The 23,500-nt window shown below is 38.0% G+C and overlaps 2 protein-coding genes and 1 pseudogene across 9 annotated transcripts in view; all 3 read right to left on the minus strand.

Annotated features, from left to right (window-relative positions):
* The window catches only part of LOC121892196 (NACHT, LRR and PYD domains-containing protein 12-like), a 171,569-nt gene extending 162,325 nt beyond the window's left edge, over positions 1–9,244 (minus strand). Inside the window, exons 1-6 of one of the 3 annotated variants that reach the window (XM_042405103.1) lie at positions 7,818–9,244; positions 7,309–7,399; positions 7,067–7,200; positions 6,825–6,937; positions 4,570–6,134; positions 1,505–1,580 (exon numbers count right to left, since the gene is read on the minus strand). The gene's annotated coding sequence lies outside the window, so the exon portion shown is untranslated. The remainder of the gene's footprint in view (positions 1–1,504; positions 1,581–4,569; positions 6,135–6,824; positions 6,938–7,066; positions 7,201–7,308; positions 7,400–7,817) is intronic. The other 2 variants (XM_042405105.1, XR_006094322.1) reach the window with 2 other exon arrangements.
* LOC121892421 overlaps positions 1–23,500 on the minus strand; it is a 174,542-nt pseudogene that overhangs the window by 56,831 nt on the left and 94,211 nt on the right.
* The window catches only part of LOC121892195 (NACHT, LRR and PYD domains-containing protein 12-like), a 100,026-nt gene continuing 88,927 nt past the window's right edge, over positions 12,402–23,500 (minus strand). For 5 of the 6 annotated variants that reach the window (XM_042405097.1, XM_042405101.1, XM_042405096.1 and 2 more), the window contains 3 exons: positions 20,181–20,357; positions 15,190–15,363; positions 12,402–14,127 (listed from right to left, as the gene is read on the minus strand). In XM_042405097.1, the coding sequence (XP_042261031.1) occupies positions 14,121–14,127; positions 15,190–15,363; positions 20,181–20,357 (358 nt within the window). In that variant the 3' untranslated portion in view covers positions 12,402–14,120. The remainder of the gene's footprint in view (positions 14,128–15,189; positions 15,364–20,180; positions 20,358–23,500) is intronic. The other variant, XM_042405099.1, reaches the window with a different exon arrangement.

The following is a 23,500-nucleotide window of genomic DNA, read 5'->3' on the forward strand; positions in this document are numbered from 1 at the left end:
AAGTGAGGAAACAACAGGTAAATAAAAGGCAGAGCCTCCATTTTAATCCAGTTCAGGTAGAGATATTCATTCATGTGAATGTGGACGCTGCACATTTATCTTTAAGAAAAAGAACCAGAGTCAAAGAGAAGTGTCAATAAGTTCAAACAATGAAGTTTTAATCAGTGTCGTCCATTAATTCATCATTTACCAGACTTACATTTCCTTAATGATGATAAAGTGGAATCTGACTGTGTATCAGGCTGCAGCTACATTACATTTTAAATATATTAGTTCAGCTTTAATCTGACAGGGATAAAACACAGGAGACAGCAACTGAAGATGAAAAATATAGTTCAAGATTTAAACAATATATAGATCAAAGACATAGAGACATGACTGTAAACTCACAGTCTGATCCAGTAATAATGTGTTTGGTGATTTGCACTTGAAAAGGCGTCAAGGTTAAAATACAGCAGATTTTAAATGTTTAGACGTCTATTTGTATCTTGTCTCAACAGCATTCAGTGACTTTATTTCAGCTACTTCAACAAATGTAGTAAATTTAAACATTGTCACTGAAATGCTGTTAAAACACGTTCAGACTATGCTCCCTATTTAAAAAAACTCACTTTCAAACTACATTCTGCAGCTGCACCACGATCCTGCTCACTTTAAAATTTTAATATATAATCTCCAATACTATAAGAATGATGTTCCATCAGTGCAACCAATCACATCATGAGTGATAGAGATAATTATAAAGCTTCATACCCATTTTAAAAAATTATAACTGAGATTACACATTATGTGCAGTAAACATTTCAGTGCAGGAGCTGCTCTGATAAACTGACAGCTGTCTTGTGTCACAGTGTTATAACAGAAGGACATGCAGAGGTTTGATTCTGAGCTGAGGCTGAATTCACGCTGTGTAATATTTGAATGTGAGAGAAAAAAACGCTGTTCAAAGAAAGACTGATGTGCATTAAAACGGTAACTCGAGTAACTAAACCAATATCCTACAAGGATTTTGATTCTGACATACAGTAAAACTCTGCTACTGAATGCGCATTTATACAGACTGAATGAACGAGGAAATCAAACAGCGTGTCTGACAGAGAGAAACTCAGGGTTTGTCAGTTACTGCGGTAACTGATCCACAGTTTAAGCTAGCTCTCTTTCTGGGACTGAAAACCCAGAGTTTCCCTCATCTCACTAAACCCGCTTTCTGAAACAGGTCCCTGGTTGTCTGGACAGCCACTGTTAGGCTCAGTGAAGCCAGATACCGAAAAGATATTCTGGGTATGTTGAACTTGCTTCGTAGTACAGGTCTTTCAGCGAGGGCTACGTGGGAAAGAGTTCGACACAACACCGGAAATACCACACAAACAAGTTATCTACCCGTTTTATTTCCTTTCTTTATAGCCATAGAAGTTCATTCTGACTCTTCTCCCCTCTACAGTCCTCAGAGAAGAAACTGACTGAGACTTTCATGGTAAAATAAGAATATTTCATTAATACTCACCCTGCGTCAGACGCCATTTTATCCATCTGCTCTTCTTTCACTTTCACTTCTGCAACTTAAAAGAAATCACATGACCCTGAGGGGAGAGACGTCAACTTCTTTGATTCATCCAGTAGTTGCTGAGTTCAGTGTCATGCTCAAGGAAACATCAATCGTGAATGTTAAATAAAATTTGTCTTATCGAGTGTGTGCTGGGATTTAAACTAGCAACGTTGTGGTAAATATTTTTAAAAAAAAATACAATCAGCACCCCTTGAGGTACTTTGAGGAACAAAGAATTCTGTCGCCTCTTTTTTTTTTTTTTTTAGAGATTTTTTGAGCCATCCGGTCAGATGTAGGACATGCTTGAAGGACTACATCTCCCAGCTGGCCTGGAGGAGTATATTGCAGAGTCAAAAGACCATTTGTGCTACTAGATTCTGACCAGAAGGTTACTTGAAAAGGGGAAGAAGCTTCAACTGCATATGCCAGACTATCTTAAAACAACTAAAACATTTCATCATATGCACTGCACACCCACACAGGTGTTCAGTTTCTACTTGATTAGACCTGCTCAGGTTGAATGTGGACGGAGGTGTGCTGGCAATTACGTCTCAAAACTTGAACAGCAGAGTCTGAGAGATATAAATCAATCTCAATCTGTACATTATTTATGTTTACTGTTTGTTTGCTGTTAATTTTATTGGTTATTCTTTTTTTTGGTACTGTAAAGAAAGACTTTATCACATAACATTTTCTCCTGATGGCAACTTTTTACAACATATTCAGAACTCTTTCATAGAAAAAATATGTTTACAAACTTAATCTACAATTACACAGCAAAGATATCAGATTAAATGTTAAAGCACTTGATCACCAGAAAAGGCCACAAATAGAAATGTTTCACTCATTTGGTTCTTTAGTTAGCAGGACATATTGGTTATTCTTAATTGTTTTTTCATGGACTTTAATACATATTTATTTTTAACTTATGTGCATTATTGTGGTCTAATTGTTAACTCCCTGTTTTGTGTTGTTTATATGGTTCATGCTGTTCACTCACTCATTCATTCATGAATAAAAATTTTTGTTTGTTTATAACCAGCGTCCATCATTTGACTAAACAGGTCTGATGAATCAATGGCAGTCTACGTATTGATCACTGAAAGGGGAGATCTGGTGTTATTGTTATGTTGAGTGATGGTTTACTACTATTTCAAACACTGTGTTTATTCTATTCAAAGCATGACATTAAATTACAGGAAGTGTTGCACTGTGAGTGGATTGATAGCTGCTTTTGCATCTCTTTCATCCATCAAAGTGTCTGGTGCATCTCAGTGACCTGCACTCTCACTGGATCTTGTTACATTTAACAATTTCCAGCAAATAAATAACTCTTACCCTCCGCAATTAGGTTGCTACCTGTACTGTGAACAAATGGCTGCATTTAGAAGAAATTATTATGGCTTAATTTGACGAAGACAGCAGAACAGCAAAAACTTCCTGTTCTCTCAGCAAGGGCTACATGAGAAATACAACCCTGGAAATACCACATAAACGAGTTATCTCCCCGTTTTATTTCCTCTCTTTATATCCACAGAGGTTCATTCTAACAGGTTATACAGTGGATAGCACAGCACTTGTAGCACTTGTGGGTTAATTGTAGAGGACAGTTTCTCCTTCTATCCAGAGGTGAACCAGTACTATCTGTAGCATCAGTATCAGCACAGATAAAGCTCCTTATTACTTGTGTTCCACATCATGAATTTATCTGTTAAAGATACCAGAACCTTATACTAATGACATGTGCTTTAGAGTAATAAACATCCTCTGCTGTGAGGGAAAAAAATATATTGTGGTGTGGCGTTTTAATGAAAGCTGTTAATCATTCATTGTTATTTTCACGTTTTAATATGTTCACAGAGTTTCTTCATTGACTTTTGTTTTTATTCTACTTCCCTCCAGCCCTCCACCACCAAATTTTACAAGCACTGGTACGCTACCCAAGAGGCTCAACTGTTTCCTGTTTTAAAAATCAGATCTAATCATTTCATTTGGAGAGAAACAGCCTCTTGTGTGCTGTAGACTGTGAATGTATTATTCTACAATATTATGTTTACAATAACTTTGGATCCCATATGGCCTGATAAAATAGTAAATTAAATGTATCAAAATATATCAGAATTTCTACATAATCCATCTGGGTTCCCTTCATATTCTAACAGAGAATGCAAATGTGTTTCATACTAAAAGTCACATGGCTGGCATTAATAATGCACACATTCATGTACAGTAATTGTTTCATTTCATGGTTTTACTAATATTGACATGAATGAGTGATTTCAAAAGATATTAATGTACATATTTCTCTCCTCTGACCATGCTGGTCCATCTGTTTCTCTTTTTGTTCCCTTTAATCCACTGATGTTTTATTGCTGTGCTATCTACCATGGCTACTATGTACAGTATGAGCATTTCTTTCATGGAAACACACACATTTCACCCCGAGACAGAAACCAAACGTAATCCTATGATTCATTTCCATTCAAATAACACAAATCCAAGAGAGTCTTATTAATGATCGCAGTGAATGTAGCCCACAGATTTCTTCATCCATTTATCAGTGTGAGGATGTGTGTGTGTGTGTGTGTGTGTGTGTGTGTGTGTTTCTTTTTACATGCATGCATACGTTACGCCCATAGAGTGGTTGCCTTGGCAACGGTAAACTACAGCGCTGCTAATCAGCTGTTCGGGCTCTAAAAATAAACGTTATTAACCGTTAGAAGAAAATTAATAAAACAAAGAAATATAAACTATGAAACACTCTAACATTAAATCTTATAAATACATATATATCAGTGGAGTCAAGCAAACGTTACATCTGACTCCCTTTGACGTTTTGACAGGTGTAATTTGATGATAACCATCATCGTAAACGGCAAGCTAGCGCCAACTCGTCCTAGTTTAGGACACCAAGCTAGCGCAAAGACCGCTGACAAACTACAAACTACACGCTACAATACATAACAGTACATTGAATAGAAAAACTGATAAACCATATAAATGTTTACATGACATTTACACACCTGAAAGAACAGATGGAAAAAAAGAGTGTGAGTCTGCTGATCCTCCGTGGCTTTACTGATTATACGTTAACTGCCAACTGAAGAATGCAGCGCAGGCTCACAGCTTATAAACCCCCAGCTGATCTCCTGCCTTTTACACTCCAAATAGAAATATATGGACTTGAATGGAGGGTCTGTTAACGTGTAAAATAAAGTGCAAACATATAAAAGAAAATAACACAAGTCAGTTGGCAATTGCATGTTAATATCCTATGTGCCACATATATGTCAATACAAGTCCTAGACTCAATTATTCCACTAAGGAGACAGTGCATAGTAGCGTCTCTCTCTCACACACACACAAACCTGAATACACTCACCCATAACAGGAAATGGTTTACTGACTGCTGTGTGTGACTGACATGCTGAGTGCAGACTGCAGCATAGTGTCCTGCTCTCCTTATTCTTCTACAGAAGGACGACACACTTAATGAGTTGTCCCAACACACACAGAGGTGCATATTCACACTTACACACTTGTACTTCCATACTTGTGAGGACTCGCAGTAACCTGAAACATTCCCTATAGCTTCTTATCTTAACCTTGTCCCAACTCATTGCCTACCCCAGACCCTTAACCTGACCCTTACCCAATTCTAACCTTCACACTAAACCAGATCTTAAAGAGACCCTTTAAGAAGGGAAGGGCAGACAAAATATCCTCACTTTCCAAAAATGTCTTTATTTTCAAGCTCTAAAGCTCAACTGGGTCTTTTAGGGGACACTGAATGTGCTGCAGCTGCTTGTTTTTTTGGGTCATGAATGTGATACAGACGATGTTTGTGCTGCAAGAAATCTGACGTCAAAGTGAATCCAATACAAGATGTTTTACTAATAACATTTTAATCCAATCTTTTAAACAGTCTGACCTCATCTGATCAAAACAACATGTCAATAAAGTTTCTATAAATATATAAATAATCTATAAATACACTGAATCCTACTTGCTGTAGCTGTGCTGATCTAGATGTTAGCCTGACCTCTGACCTCTCTGGGTTGCAGCGAGTGAGAAGACATTCCCTCCAATAAACTAACACTCAAACTATCAAAAACACAAACTATATCACTATAGTTTGAATTAATAAGGAAACAAGACTGTTTCTCCAACCAAATAAGCTTCATGAGGTCACATTATTGATAAAGATAAATCACATATTATTAAACTCAATTATCATTTACATTTTCACAGGAAAAATACATGAATGAATACATTATAATATAAAATAACAAACTAGAAAAGGTGTAACTTTCTGTGAGAAATGTGAGTGTGCTTGTTTTAGCTGACAGATGGTGTTTCAGTACATTACCAAGAGCCCCAAACTCTTCCAGTGAACCAGCTTCAATAGTCAGGACAGCGCCTCGGTAAAGGGTGACGGCAGGAGCATTTTTAATCAGCCAGCGGGAAAGTTAATCACTGAGCTAATTGAGCTGGGGAACTTTTTATTGTAACACAACAGACCATTGACCCACATCGCCGCCCTGGTGATCACACGCTTTCCTGTGGAGAAGTCAAATTAGCCGTATACCTGTGCGAGGGAGCGACATCATACAGAAAAAAGAAAGATACTTTGATATTTCAATTACTAAAAACAGCTAAATTGAATAGATGCTGCACATTTCATAAAGATGCTGCACATTCTTACATTTGAATGAAGTTTGAAGGTAAAAGCACGTGAGACTAGTTAGTGAGAGTCTGATTTGATAAAAATAATACAGAACAACCCCATAGAAAACCCTGTAGAATAACACACACACACACAGAAAGAACTGCTTTGTGTTTCAAGAGTTAATACTCTGTACTGTACTATAGTGAATTAACAGAACAACTAAAAACATGCAGCTCGTTAACCTTCATCATTTAAAAAGCTCTGATTTGCACTTTTTCTTTTTCACATTCTATCTTTTATCTCCTCGCACAAACACACAAATACACACTTTTTGAATCTCTGGCCTGTGACACACACACACGTAACATCAATATTTCTGTCAACTTGGTTAGAGTGAATCAAAACTGCAGTTCATATAATAGGAACATAGACATCCCTCTTCATCATTTCTTGAATTCAGGGTGAATTGACACAGAACCAACAAGAATATGACAAACTGGCCCTTTTCAAATAACACACAAAATCCTACAAAATATTATTATACTGTATGTATCCTTAACGCTAACTTAACACATATCTCACCAGAGAAGGAGAATGAACTATTCTGACCTTGAGGGTGGTGTTTCAGCTTTTTAAAGTCTCTGTTTAGGTTGATAGTATGAATTTTCTTTCCATCTGTTCTAACAGTAAGATGGTCCAGTTGCCAGCAAACTTCCTGCAATCTGTAGACAGGAATGTACAGATCCCAATATTGGTAGTATGTAGATTTGATTAGATTGATTTAATCCAGGAGTTATTAATGGACTATAAAAACATTACAATGAAAATCCCACTTCTGTGTGTGATTGTACCTGTTGGTCTTGGAGGGGTTGTACTCGTAAGATCCGCCAACGGCTTTCTGCATTCTCTCTGAATCAATCCGCCAAAGTTTTAGGGAGTGGTCCATCACACATGACATCATTTATTCACCCAAGAGATCAAAATCCTGCAGTTGGATGAAAAAAAACAACAACAACACATCTTAAACGCCATCTAGTTTTTCTGTGTTCGTGGATTATTCTTCAGATGGCAGCTGTGATTAGATGTTACTCACAGCACTCAGGACTTCATCTCGATGACCTTCAACGCCTCCAAATATCTCCACTAATGTGTCTGTCTGTTTGTTCATAGACGAAGGGCCTGATCTGAGGAAACAGTCGCACAATATCACTGCCAGATAGTTAACACATTTCTGTATTTATGTGATCAATGAAGCTTATGAGACACCAGAGATACAGAGTCAAATGGACTGTTTGTTCATCAGCACAGTTTTACTGAAAACTGAACAAAAACTGGAGAGATATTTATTTTCCTCTTTACAGCTTAATTAATTGATCACTTGCAGCTGTTGGTGGTGACAGTGAGGCAGCAGCAGCACAGCTGAAGTTTCACCTCCTTCCAGCTTCCCAAATGCGTAAAGCTGCTTTTCCTCCGTCACATATAATTTTACTCTGACCTCTAGAAACTTGTAACAGCATTTTTCATTAGTTTTAACTGATTGAAAAACCAAATAATCCAGAGGACTCAGTAAAATCTAAACAGACACACAGACATAATACACACATTTTTAGATTCAGCGTGACTTACACTCCCCGACGATATCATCATATGTGATGTGCATCGCGAATAAATGTCCATAAATCTGCTTAGAAATTTAAAAAAGTCGCTCCCCATAAATTTTCTTCAGTATCAAGTAATCCAGTGATGTCTGTAGATTCATGGCTACAATGCAAACTGATAATAAAAAGGAAATGATAATAACTAAATCGGGATACTTTTAATGGCGCCATTTTGTCAACATGTAAACAAATATAGGCTAAAAAAAAAACGGGGCTCAAGTTGTAGCTCACAGCTAACTCACTGAATCCATGGCAACGCTTTACTTCCTGTTTATATCCCCCTAAAGCATTATGGGAAATGTTGTTCTATAACTGAGAGCATGATTATCCTTCAAATCAGTGATGTGTAAGTCTGTCTGTTGTGAATTAGAGCTATTGGCTGGTGTTTGGTACCGACTGGTATCTCTCAGAATAACTTGACAGCAAAGAGCAGCCAATAGCAGATAAACTGTTCAGTAGTAGCCTGCTTTCACCAGCAGATGGCAGCGTTATTCTATTGCTGTGATTGACTGACCTGCTGCATGTAAACTCCTTCAGCTTCCTTGTGTACATGTAGTCAGAGATGTACCTGCACAGGTGACTTAACAGTCAACAAGTCTCAACAGTATGCCTGTATGAAGACTCTGTACATATGAAATGAATGTGGTGGACAATAAATCTAATGTGTTTATTTTGTACGATAAAGAATGAATTCTTCAATAACTAACAGTCACCAATGTTAAATCTTTGCTTTAAAAATCAAATAGCACTGAACTGTAGGAAGTAACGATGGGAATATGTTTTAATGCTGTTAAAAGATGCTGAAAATGAAAATAAAAACTGTCTTTACATTATGAAGGTGCCTTTTCAATGACACTGTGTACAGCTGAAGAAAGACTGAACTAAAAGTGTGTACTAGAGAGTCATTTCTGTGGTGCGTTCACGTGCTAGTGTGATAAAATGGACATTAGGGCGTTCAAGATTGCATCTTTTCAGAACAGTCAAAAGTTAAAGTTACCTTTAACTACCTTTAGAGATTAAAAGTTAAAAAGGAAAATACAAATTTGGTCGCTTCATCAAATAAAAAGGCTGCTGTTCCTCAGCCGAGTGTCAATTCTCAGAAGACACAAGTTACTACAACACCTGAAAGCACCACAGAAAAAAACATCAGCTATCACAGAGCAGTCTTATAAGTTTTATATTATCAGCACTACTACTGCTAAATGTTTTGCATTTTTACACAAAAAAACCTGAAACAACTTATGCAATGATGAAACAATGATGCTGGTTGAAACACTGACAGTCGATATGAACAGGAACATGTTCAGGGGCTGTAATCTCTTCTGCAATAATACAAGATGAAAAACTCAAAGACAGCAGACTCATTAATGCACTTACTGTAATAATGCAAATGTTTACACCAAGAGCTGAGATTGAACAAGCTGTGGAGAGAAAGTTTAGTCCTGGGTGCATCCAGCAGCTGGTGGACATTCAAAACACCTGAATAGTCAAAAGAAATACACTGAAAATCCAGAATTGGAGAACAAATAAGCTTTATTTACCACCAGCAGGCCCGAATTATATCAGTCTTTATATCTGACAACTTGGAAACAGGTGAGACAGGCTGTGGATGTCAGGAAGTGTGTGTTAATAACAGCAATAATACAATCGATTACACAATTCATCAAAAAAAAACAACAAAGATGTAGTGAAACTTTTGCACTAATATGAATGACACTTGACCTCACCTGCAGGCTGATTGCTACATTATTTGCTGAAAGATATAAAGAAATATGCACTGACTCAGTATCATGTCTTTCTTACACGGGAATAACATCAACATAAAATAGACACGGCGGTCTACAACACTACAAGGCCTATTCAAATATAAAAAAGACACAGCGGTTTGTCTAATCAAACACAAAGCAGACAGTCTACAACACCACAGGCAGTGACACAGACAGGTGCCGAGATGCGGAAAACATGGAGTCAAACAACACATTAATCTCACATTATGACTGATTTCTTCATAACCAACATTTAAGTTAAGAAAGAGACTAATTATGGATGTTTGTATCTTTGTTGAGTCCTGAAAAGGTGAAAACGTCCAGTATTTCCCAAGAAAAGAGCAGCGCAATTAGAGAAAAATCTGAATAAATGAACAGAAATTGCTCTTTTTTGTATGATACTTTTTATCATCTTGTGACCTCAAACATTTATCAAGGTTAACTAAATTAAGTGTAAAACTAAGCACTAATAATAGCAGTAGTGTGGTCAGAGGACAAGTCAGACAGGTCATTATAAAGAAATAAGATATACCGGAGGATAACATGTCATTTTATCAAAAGAGTGTTTCATAGTGGTGTAATACAACAAACCACATTACATTCAATTAGAAAACTCTAAGATGGCATTTAGACAGCATATTTATGTTCTCATCAAAAAGAAACAATGCACATATCATACTGTAGATACATGACTCACACATATTTCTTTATGTATATTCTTTATGAGTTTTTGTTCATGTCAAAAAGTATCACTGCATGTATCAAATACACGACTTACTCACTCTTGTTTTCTGCAGGAATGAATTCTCACAAGCAACAAGCAGCTTCTGCACAGGCTCATTCTCAAACCACACAGTCAACAGGTGACTGAACCACTTAGAAATGCAAAACTGGGGAAATCCACCTTATTCAAAGCCTCGGCGGGCTTGTCAGTCCCAGTACAAGATCCAGTTCATTATATAACATCCATAAGTTATGGAAGTGACATGTTTCACTCACCAAGTGTTGTCGCTGCTCAGCCTGCTGTAGTTTAGTGTAAATTAGTCCATTCGTGTCTTCCAGCATCCTCCATAGAACAAAATAATCCCAAAAGGTTAACCAACTTTGTACATATCACGGTCCCTTTTTAAAACTTCATCCTCCTCTCCTTCATGGTGCCACTTTGTCTTTGTCGATGTTTATGTCCCGCTCAACACACAGCAAAGTGAGGTTGGATAGTCTGGTCGTTAGCCGCTGTCAGGCTAGTAGTGCTAGCAATAACGTTAGCTTGATGGTCCGCTTTTCTTACTCTCTTGCTCTTTGCGTTTTAATGCAGCCGATTTGTACTTTACCTCCTACCTAGATTAAAAAAAAAACACACAAACATCACCTTGATCGTTAACTTGACAGTGTGCGACAACATGACGCATTCACGGACACACAGGCTGCTGGCTTTTAAAACTCCCGGCAGCCAAATAGAGTGGCAGGGGCCCGATTAAGGGGGTACTCAGGGGGTGGAATCAACGACAATACAAACATACAAGACGAGAACCTCTTGGCAGTGGTGGGGGCTCGTCTCTGATCTGCAGAAGACACGACGTGATCTGAGTCTGACTTTTTATTATTTGCCACTATCAACACACAAACTTTATTCAAAATATTCAACTAAACAACAAAAAGTTAGCAGTTGACAGCTAGCTAGTTGTTATATCCAAAGATGATATTTCCTCTTCTGTTCTTGCTGATTAATGCTGTTACCTCTTCTTTAAAGTCCTTTCTGAAGATTATTTGAAGGTTATTTTGCAAGATGTTCCACTTTTTAGGTCCAAGTTTGAGATGTATTCAGGAGCTCCTGTTGGTGCAGCTACTCTCTCTCATACAACTTTCTTTTTTCAGATGTCAGATGTCTATGAGTTGTTAACAGCTCCACCAAATAGTGATTTTTCCCTCTAAACTTCTCACATGGTTTCATTTCAATAAATGTTCAAATGATCCAATATTTCACCAAAAGTCAAAAATTAGAGAAAAAGTCCAAAACCTGAAAACAGATTTGTGTATCAGAACTTTATTTTTTCTTCTTTTCTCTCCCACTAATCATCTCACGACCCCTCAGATCTATCTGGTGACCCTTTGGAGGGGCCCGACCCCTAGGTTGGGAACCACTGGACTAAACTAGCTAACTGTATACAGGGTTCAATGTTAATGTTTTTTTTTTTATTATAATTAATTTTATTTGCTCCTATACAAATTGTTTTATGTATTAGCGGTTATTAAATAACAACAAAGACTAAAGTTAATTGTCATGTTTAATCTTTATTTAATTAAATGAAACAGAACAAACACACAGAGTCTCATAGATGTGAAGCAACAAACATTCTTGCATATCAGAAATGTTATGACTCATCTCCTATATTTCACTGAACACTAATTTCTTTTGATCAGCCCAGTTTCTTTCATATAATGAAATAGACTCACTAACCTGATGGCAAATACATTTTTAGACTCATTTCTTCCACTTCAAGCTTCCTGATTTCCCTCTTTAATGTTTCTCGTTCTCAAGAGTATTTACGACAGTGAAAAATTACATGCTGCACTGATTCCTCTATTTGACAGATCTCACATAATCCTGAGGGATGTTTGTTTCACGCATCACACTACTAGCCTACTCAATATTATATATTGATATATAATATACGTCACAGCTAGCTAGTTGTTCTATCCAAAGATGATATTTCCTCTTCTATTCTTGCTGATTAATGCTGTTACCTCTTCTTTAAAGTCCTTTCTGAAGATTATTTGCAGGTTATTTTGCAAAATGTTCCACTTTTTAGGTCCAAGTTTGAGATGTATTCAGGAGCTCATTTTGGTGCAGCTACTCTCTCTCATACAACTTTCTTTTTTCAGATGTCAGATGTCTATGAGTTGTTAACAGCTCCACCAAATAGTGATTTTTCCCTCTAAACTTCTCACATGGTTTCATTTCAATAAATGTTCAAATTATTTCTGTTTACAATAGCTACACTGTGTATTGTGCTAGCTAACTCCATTCCTAAACGTTAGCAGATGATCATAATATGGAGAAAAATATATATGTTTCAACTATACACCAATAAAGCAATACGGAATTACCATCATTAGCACACAGTAATATATATGTGTATGTATATACCCTGCTGGTGAACAGTAATATACATTTAATACAACTACATTCTCCTAAATAACCTACATTAGCATGAACATCATTGATAATAAAGTAACTCCATCTACAAAGTAATTAAACCATCCATCAATTAAGCTAGCAAACCCATCAGCAAGTATGCTAAATGAAACAGTGTAACAGAATAAGGTAAAATATGTGAATCAGAAGGTTGATTCAGACAGCAAAATTAACAAAATAAGTGCCGAAGCTTGCATGTATGTCCTTCACGCACACATCAGAGGTTATAGACAGTCCATATTATTGACTCTTGGTGGGGTTTCACTATCGTGATGAAAGGAAAATTCTGCTCCGCTCATCAACTACTTCAAAGTTGGGCAGGGCTGTGTGTCAGGAAGGTGAGAGAGGGAGAGAATCCTTGTGTGTGATGTCACCTTGTTAAGTGGTAAAAATGCTAGGCTTTCATACAAATGGAATAAACTCCCTAACCCGATGGCAAATACATTTTTTAGACTAATTTCTTCCTGATTTCCCTCTTTAATGTTTATCAATCTCGACATTATTTAGGACAGTGAAAAATTACATGCTGCACTGATTCCTCTATTTGACAGATCTCACATAATCCTGAGGGATGTTTGATTCACACATCACACTACTAGCCTACTCAATATTATATATTGATATATAATATACGTCAATATTCTCTGATATGTACAATCCTGTAAATTAACGGTTATAGTGTCAAGTGATTCTGCAATAATCTGCAGTGTCACTCTGGTTTCAACAGATACAGATGGTCACATGTCTGACAGTAAAGAGACATTTAAAACATATATACAACTTATATACAAAGGCAGGAAAGTCTTTCTAAACAAGCCTCTGCTGGAGATGATCCACACGGACCAAAATCTGGACTGAGACTCAGGTCCAGGAGGAGGGTGGAGGAGGTGGTTGAGTGGAGGAGTCTGGGTGTGTCTGCAGAGACTGTGTAGAAGGACAGAGCAGCAGCAGAGCAGTCCAGATACACTGATGATACTCTGTCAGATCCAGAGGAACACACAGGGATGATGGTGGATTTGACTTTGTGTGTGACAGTGGAGCTGTTCTCAGATCAGTTCAGACTGCAGCACTGAGACTCATCTCCACTTCTTCTGATTCCTCTGTCAGTCACTGCTGGATGAAGCTCTCCTCTCCACTCTACCTCCCAGTAACATGGCCCAGTCAGAGTCTCTCTACACACAAGCTGCTGCTGCTGCTGCTTCAACCTCTCTGGATCATCAGGATACAGCTGATCCTCTCTCAACACGAACTCCTGGATGTTCACTCACTCTGACAGAGATCATCACTACAAGCTGATGAGAGAAGAAGAAACAACAGAGGTCATAAATCAGTGTTTAGTGAGACTCACTTCATCAGCTGTCAGTCAGTGATGCAGCACATCCAGTATAAAGACCAGCAGGGACTTCAGTCCTGTTCAGACCAGAAGTGGAGCAGCTGTGCAGCGTAGCCTGCTTCCTCTCAGCTCTCATGTTAACGTGTTGGAGTGAACACACTGAGCTCCGATCTCACAGACCTGCAGAGACTTTTGGCATCAAGTCTGTTTACTCTGCAGATTTCACTGAAGTACACAGAGGAAATAAAGTGCAGAGAGTCATGAACACATCATTACTGCACAAACACTTTAGTGACACATTTACTGTTGTTACATGTGACCTGCTGTTAAAGTGAAAGCAAGAGTCTCTGTGTGTTGATCAACATCTTATCTGCTTTTGAAATATCATTTGACAAATAAAAATGGAGGCTGTCATTGAAAATATTTGGAGGAAATAAAATAAGTGATGGACAGATATAAAGATGTGATTCCTGGACTTCAGCAGAGGTTCTGGTCTGTATAAAGACCACATGGTTACTAAACATAATGATGCTTCTGTGAAATCAGAGCCAGTGATTTGCAGGCTTCAGTCAGACTGATCTTAGAGCTCTGACAAAGATGAACTGATCAATTCTTTAGTGTTGAAATGAGAGAACAAACACTTTCAGATCAGATTTGATGGTACGACAGTTGGATGAATGAGGACCACTGTCTCTATACATCTTGTAAGGCTGTCAGCTGTAATCCAGCTTTATTTCCTGCAGACATGAACAACAACAACAGTCGTCTTCACATCGACTCAAACACGTGATCACAACAAGCTTCTGGCTGATCTGATTGGCTGACTGTTCTCTCTCTCTCTCTGTCGTTGTGTCCGATCCTGAAGCCTGTCACCGTTCTCCTCTCACAGCTTCACTGAGGAAAGCAGCCACTGAGAAGGTTGGAGGTTCACCAGGAAATACTGGATCTTTGCTTTGATACTAACTGTGTTTAATACAAAACTGCTGAAACCAGCACGGACTGACTCCAACTCTCTACTGACCTCAGAGTCTCCAGTCTACAGTCTGGACTCTTCTTAAGATCAGACAGCAGCTTCTTGTCTGAAGAACTCACGGAGCTGTATCTCAGATCCAGCTCTCTCAGGTGGGAGGGGTTGGACTTCAGAGCTGAGACCAGAGAAGCACAGCTGATCTCTGACAAACTGCAGCAAATCAATCTGAATAAAGAAGAAATCATGTAGCGTTAGAAGCAGATTATTGTGTTTGAAATCATTCAATGTTTCATTATCTGTTCAGAGCTGAAGAAGGTTTAGAATGAACAAGTTTAGAAAATGGAAACTCCAAACACCTGAACCCAACAGGATGCAGGTTAAAAACTGTCAAATACAAACAGTGAAAAAGAGCTTCATTAATATTAATGACAACATGCTGCTACTTCAATAAACACACAGTGACTTAACAGTGAATTAGCCAGTGCAGCTTTTTCATGTTATATTAAATATGAAGACCAAAAAGATGCTCAGTGTGGATCAGTATAAAGTCTATGTGGTCACAGATGTTTTAATGTTATCAAAATTGATTTAAAATAAAGATCTGAATGTTTGAAAGTTTGTATCCACTCTGCTGAGGAAACTCATGGACTTCAAGTGGGACTTCATTTAAGATGGTGAGATTACTCAATCCCATTACTGGCTTCTATTTATTAAAACACCAGCTGGTCTCATTCGTCTAATTCTTTCTCCCTCTCAATCTCACACACACACACACACACACACACACACACACACACACACACACACACACACACAGGCACACACACACACAAACACACACACAGGCACACACAAACACACACACACTCACACTCACACACACACACACAGACACACACACACAAACACACAGACACACACACACACAGACACACACACACACACAAACACACAGACACACACAGACACACACAGCAAAGTCAGTGAACAGCAGATCACATGTGAAGTGAAGATTACTCGAGTTGACGACAACTACGCTCGTTATTTCTTAAGTGCAATAACACCTTAGCGAGTAAAAAGCCAATACTCTATCAATACACCTGATCAACAAGCATAAACATGTAGAAAAGTGATATTTTCAACTGCTCTGTCCGCAGTCTCTCATCCACCGCTGCTATGTTTTACACAACCACAGCGCGCTAGCTCGGCTAATAGCTAATTGTTAGCAACAAGCTAAAACTAAAGCTGTCTGTATGTAGTCTAACTGTTTAGCTTAGTTTGCCACCAATCTTCAAATTTGGCTCATTCTTGTAAACTCAGCTGCTGGCTGAGACAAAGCAGCCTCTCCTCTCTACCAGCGGTACCTGCAGCAGTCAATCACATCAGCAGCAGAGGGAGGAGGAGGAGGACAGGAGGAAGGACTGATACTGACTGATGTCTGTCTTCTTCTTTCTTTCTAAACTTCACTCAGTATTTTCATGTCAGGAATATTATTTATTTTATTGACATGTTACATTTGTTTCCAGAGATATTATTGAGTTTATAAAGTGACTTTGCTGTTGTAAACATGACTGTTGCTGCTCTAGAAACAATGTTTAGTTATATTTATAATATAAATAAATTCTAATCCTGTTCTGAATTTATTCTTTTATAATTTATTTTTTTAAAAAGGACTTATTTAGTATTGATAAGGAACCAAACCGATGAGGATCAATAAGACTATTGATTATCAGTGTTCAGTCGCATATGTTAACATGAAAAGTTTAAAGTTGATAAAGATAATATGTACAGATATTTATGTTATTCTTATTCTAAAATATAGTTGAATAGTTAAAATAAGTAGGCCTACAAGTGTTTTGTCAGTAAGGAGAGAAATAGCATACTTTATGAGGGTAAAATATTTTATTTTATACTTTTCATGTATAAATTGGTGCCTTTGCCAGGAATAAAAATCATGACCAGAATGCACCAAATTGCATCATTTAAAGAAAACATTTTGCAGGGGGGGCATGCCTCCAGACCCCCCGAGGTGACTTCATGCCTCGGCGCTCATCTTTGGACACCAGTAGAAAAAAGTTAAGTCAAAAAATTTTTTCTCTTCAGCATCCATGAGATTATTGTGTTTGAAATCATTCAATGTTTCATAATCTGTTCAGAGCTGAAGAAGGTTTAGAATGAACAAGTTTAGAAAATGGAAACTCCAAACACCTGAACCCAACAGGATGCAGGTTAAAAACTGTCAAATACAAACAGTGAAAAAGAGCTTCATTAATATTAATGACAACATGCTGCTACTTCAATAAACACACAGTGACTTAACAGTGAATTAGCCAGTGCAGCTTTTTCATCTTATATTAAATATGAAGACCAAAAAGATGCTCAGTGTGGATCAGTATAAAGTCTATGTGGTCACAGATGTTTTAATGTTATCAAAATTGATTTAAAATAAAGATCTGAATGTTTGAAAGTTTGTATCCACTCTGCTGAGGAAACTCATGGACTTCAAGTGGGACTTCATTTAAGATGGTGAGATTACTCAATCCCATTACTCGCTTCTATTTATCAAAACACCAGCTGGTCTCATTCGTCTGATTCTTTCTCCCTCTCAATCTCACACACACACACACACACACACACACACACACACACACACACACACACACACACACACACACACACACACACACACACACACACACACACACACACACACACACACACACACACACACACACACACACACACAGTCAGAGGGCTACCAAGGCTGGATTGGGAGAACTGGTGTCTTTGACTGGGCCATAAATCATTAACTAACTCACTCCCCTGCCATCGCCCAATACTTGGACTTCTGCACTTAACCGTGTTCCTTGTTAGAGCCTGACATACAGTTCATATTTGGACATGATGTAACATGTCTGCTGCTGTTCATTATATTTTCATTTATATTTCAACTGTTTTTGACAGACAGCATTATATTGACAAAACATCTTTTATTTATGTAATGTTCATCTTTTTATTTGTACCACTGATATGCCTTAAGGCTGGACAATATCTCCAGTATATTCAGATGTTACATGATATAGAGCCAGATATTATCTGAGAGTTTGGTTGTAATTCTGTGATGTAGCTCAGTTGTCTGTAACTGTTGCTGCTCCACAAAGCAAGGTTAGTAAGTTTACCACATGACTTTAAAAATGGTCAAACTGCTGAAATTTGGTTTGTTATCATGAACTTGAATTGTCAATCATAATTGAATCATATCCAAATAGCTCATTCAAATGTTGCTTTACAGATTCAAAACACTATCATGATGATGTCATCTTTTCACACTTATCTGCCTAACTTTCTAATCCTGCTTTGTGGAACAGTCCTCTGGTTAAAAGCTGCTTAACAGCAAATGATGCAGTTTTATTCAACTGAACTCTTCTGTTCTGGTCACCTGCTTTGGTTTTCTAAACACTGTTTCATATTTTGAAATATATTGTTAGTCAAAAAGGTGATACTGTATAGTTGATCATGTCAATATTTCTGAGCCTAAGTGCCTTGTACTACTATTTCCATCAAAAAGCCAAAGACAGTTTGAGAGAGAACGCTCTGTTTCAGCTTTTTGTTTAACATGCAATTGTTCTGCATGTGAAGTTTCCAACTTTATATTCAAATAAAAAGTCAAGTGCAATAAGAAGCTGTGTTTTTTTCTCTTACATTGTAATTACATGATTGAAATATCAGTGATTTAGCTCTGTTCTTCATTCCTAAACAACATTTTGTTCTGGTTTGCATTATGTGCTTGTAGCCAGCTTTGGACACAGATTTTATGAAGAATGACAACCAGGTCTATTAAAACCTTTTTCTTAACAAAAGTGCCTTTAATTGTATGTATTGTGACTATTCCTATGTGTTTAACCTGCTAAGTCAGTATTCATTCAGGTTAAAAAAAGGTTTATTAAAATGTTTGTAAAATAGATACAAACTAAATAGTTCAATCAAACAAATCTGTCAACTGTAAGATACTGTAAAAGAAAAAAAACAGTTATATTAATAAAGCAATGAAAAACCACATCATACTGTATTTTTCATTAACAGCATGAAACCGTAAACTTTAGTAACAGTAAAAAAATGTTAATTTTACCGTAACTTAATGGCAACCCTGCTGCCAGTTGTTGAATGTTTTTACAGGAAGTTTTAACAGTGTGTGTGTAGAGGTGTGTGTGTTTCTACTGTAGCAGCCTGGTGTCATCAGGAGATTTAATGAAGGTAAACACAGTGAACGGTGGTGCGTAACGGCACTGCGCTCTGGCGCAGCACTTCTCAGAGGCTGCAGATTTATCAACATATCAGTCCTGCTGACTTCAGATGCTGCAGGGATTTAATCAAGTGAAGGAGAAGCTTTTCATACAGTATAAACAGCTGTGGACAACAGATACTGTAACAATCACCCACATTCATTTATACATCACTGCACACTGATTTACTGACTTTCCTGCTTTAACCACATTAAACCTTATTTTCTGTGCACATGTTGGTTGGAGAGTGTTTAACTGAAATAAATCATTTATATTTGAAGCATTAATCTGTTGTTGCAGCACGTCTGCATCCAGTAGACTATTTAGTATGAAACACAGGCGCCTGATACTGTATCAGTAGCCTATGTGACGCTCACAAAAACAAAGGGATTTTATGAGGATGACGTATGACTGCAGCGTTCTACTATAGTCATACGTCATTGTTCAGTTTTAACAACAGCTGACATTTTTGATCTTTGAGCACAAAATGAAGTTATTTGTCCACAAATATTTGGTGAACATTGTGGCTAATCAACATGGTCAGAAAATGACTCAGAAAAATATGAAATATCTCAAAAATGCCAAAATACACTGGAGGGAGGCTTTAAATAGTATTTAAATGTTTGAAAACAACATTTGAATGTGTAAATCTGAAGGAGATTTTACCTCATAAAAATCATCCTTATGTCTGCAGTTTAGTGTCACCACAACTTTCACATCATATTAATCTCAGCACAGAAGTAAGAAATGGTGTCTGACCTCAGAGTCTCCAGTCTACAGTGTGGACTCTCCAGAAAATCAAACTGCAGATTCCTTTTTGAACCGTCGAGACTCTCGTTGAAGCTCAGATCCAGCTCTCTCAGGTGGGAGGGGTTGGACTTCAGAGCTGAGAGCAGAGAAGCACAGCTGCTCTTTGACAAACTGCATCTCCACAATCTGAATAAAGAAGAAATCATGTAGCGTTAGAAGCAGATTACATGGGTGCAAGAGCTCCGTCTACAGACGGATTTCCATCAACAGTGAATTATTTGTTCCATCATAGTCTGTTTATTTTGACCACTAACACAAAAAAGATTTTACTCTGCCACTACATTTCTGCTTTTTTCACTTTGTAAACGATTTAACGGCGAGGGAAAGAGACACTCGTTGTTCCAGACATCAACGCTTGTTCCAGCTTCCTGCGGTTGTTTATGCATCGGTTTATACGTCTGTTTTCTCCAAAATAATCAAAGGTATGGCAGTTTTATTTAATGTGCACTTATTTCTCTGTAGGGATGGCTACCGAAACCCGGTATTAAACGAGCCCCGAGGATAAATGATTAAAGACTGTAGTATTGATAAGCTCCGATGTTACCGGTTCTTTTATCAACACTTTTTAATGTTTTGGTGTAATTTATTCTCAAACTGCAGCCTCTCCTCCACACAGACACACACACACACACACACACACACACACACACTTAAACACAGACACAGAGACATACACAAACACACACACAAACACACACACATACACAAACACACACAGACACACACACACACAAACACACACACACACACACAAAAAAACCACACAGACACACACACACACACAAACACACAGACACGCACACACACAAACACACGCACACAAACACAGACACACACAAAAAACAAACACATAGACACACACAAACACATTCACAAACACACAGACACACAAACACACACACAAACACAGAGACACACGCACAAACACAGAGACACACACACACACACACACACACTCACACACAAACCCGCACACACACAAACACACACAGACAGACAAACACACACACTCAAACACAGACACACACACACACAGACACGCACACACACAAACACACGCACACAAACACAGACACACACACACACACACACTTAAACACAGACACATACACAAACACACACACACAGACACGCACACAGACACACACACACACTCACACACACACAAACACACACACACACAGACACACACACACAGCAAAGTCAGTGAACAGCAGATCACATGTGAAGTGAAGATTACTCGAGTTGACGACAACTACGCTCGTTACTTCTTAAGTGCAATAACACCTTAGCGAGTAAAAAGCCAATACTCTATCAATACACCTGATCAACAAGCATAAACATGTAGAAAAGTGATATTTTCAACTGCTCTGTCCGCAGTCTCTCATCCACCGCTGCTATGTTTTACACAACCACAGCGCGCTAGCTCAGCTAATAGCTAATTGTTAGCAACAAGCTAAAACTAAAGCTGTCTGTATGTAGTCTAACTGTTTAGCTTAGTTTGCCACCAATCTTCAAATTTGGCTCATTCTTGTAAACTCAGCTGCTGGCTGAGACAAAGCAGCCTCTCCTCTCTACCAGCGGTACCTGCAGCAGTCAATCACATCAGCAGCAGAGGGAGGAGGAGGAGGACAGGAGGAAGGACTGATACTGACTGATGTCTGTCTTCTTCTTTCTTTCTAAACTTCACTCAGTATTTTTATGTCAGGAATATTATTTATTTTATTGACATTTTACATTTGTTTCCAGAGATATTATTGAGTTTATAAAGTGACTTTGCTGTTGTAAACATGACTGTTGCAGCTGGGCGGCTGTGGCTCAGGAGGTAGGGTCAGGAGCGGGTCGTCCACTAATCGGAAGATTGGCGGTTCGATTCCCGGCTCCTCCAGTCCGCATGTCGATGTGTCCTTGGGCAAGATACTTAAACCCAAATTGCTCCTGATGGCTATGCCATCAATGTATGAATGTGTGTGAATGATTAGATTCCCTGTGATGGGCAGGTTGGGACCTTGCATGGTAGCCCCTGTACCCATTCAGTGTGTGAATGTGTGTAAATGGGTGAATGTGATTCGCGGTGTAAAAGCGCTTTGAGTGGTCGGAAGGCTAGAAAGGCGCTATACAAGTACAGTCCATTTACCATTTACTGTTGCTGCTCTAGAAACAAAGTTTAGTTATATTTATAATAAAAATAAATTCTAATCCTGTTCTGAATTTATTTTTAAAAAAAGAATAAATTCAGAGTTTACGGCTCGACTTTAAGGCTTGTCCAATTTCTTTATACGACAAATGGAAAAGAAATTTACTTGTCCCACCACACAAGTTAAAAGTCACAAAAAAAATCCTCACAATGTTTCATCTGCTCTGCACCTCTACTGTGCGCACTGAAAAAGAGGGATGATGCATCACAGACAGACAAAGTCTGTGACGAGATGTCAAGAGGCAGATATTCACATTTTATTACATAATGAAAAGGTCCAAACCTTCAGATGCACAAGAAAGAAAACGGAGAAAAGAGGAGGAGGAAAAGAAAGTCCAATATAAGGTATGTCATCTAATGTTAACATAGCTAGCTAAGTAGCAATAAAGCTAATGCTAGATAATGATGCTACGATAGCTGCTGGACTCACATATCGTTACAGATTGAAGGATATGAGACTGAATGACAAGCAAGTAGCGAGCTATCTGGATAACTGCTCCTTCCTACAACGTAAGGCTTTGTGCTGAAATTTCACTGACCAATATCAGTGTTAATGGCTAACGCTATATCCATAAAAACATAGATTTCTGCACTGGTTTGCACCAACTATGTGTAAGCTGGCATGAGCCACTTGGCATCATAGCACATTGTAGTAAACTGGATCAATAGTGAAATATATCAATAAATTAGATCTCTACTGGATTACTGTGTTGCTAAATGGCAGCAATTACAGTTATGTTGTAACTTATCTCCGTGGTGAAAGCTTTTATTTTAGTGATGCATAAATCACAACTTAGTGATAATAATTTACGTTATAACTAAGTTTGAACTGACACACAGCTGGTGCAACAGGCTGCAGCAGTTGTTTGTCTACTCTGCAGCTACATGTTTTTGCTTGTAACAGGCTGATATCTACTCTATAACTGTCCAGATGCTCTCAGGAAATATCTGCAGAAGCCTCCAGCTGCTGGAGAAGTTACATCTGATCTCCCATCTACACCACTCTCTGAAGCAGGTCAGTTCAGCCACTTATTTGTGGTCTCTGTGTAACTGATAATACACTGCTATGTTG

The sequence above is a fragment of the Thunnus maccoyii genome, chromosome 24, assembly GCF_910596095.1.
Source record: "Thunnus maccoyii chromosome 24, fThuMac1.1, whole genome shotgun sequence".
Taxonomy (NCBI): Eukaryota; Metazoa; Chordata; class Actinopteri; order Scombriformes; family Scombridae; genus Thunnus; species Thunnus maccoyii.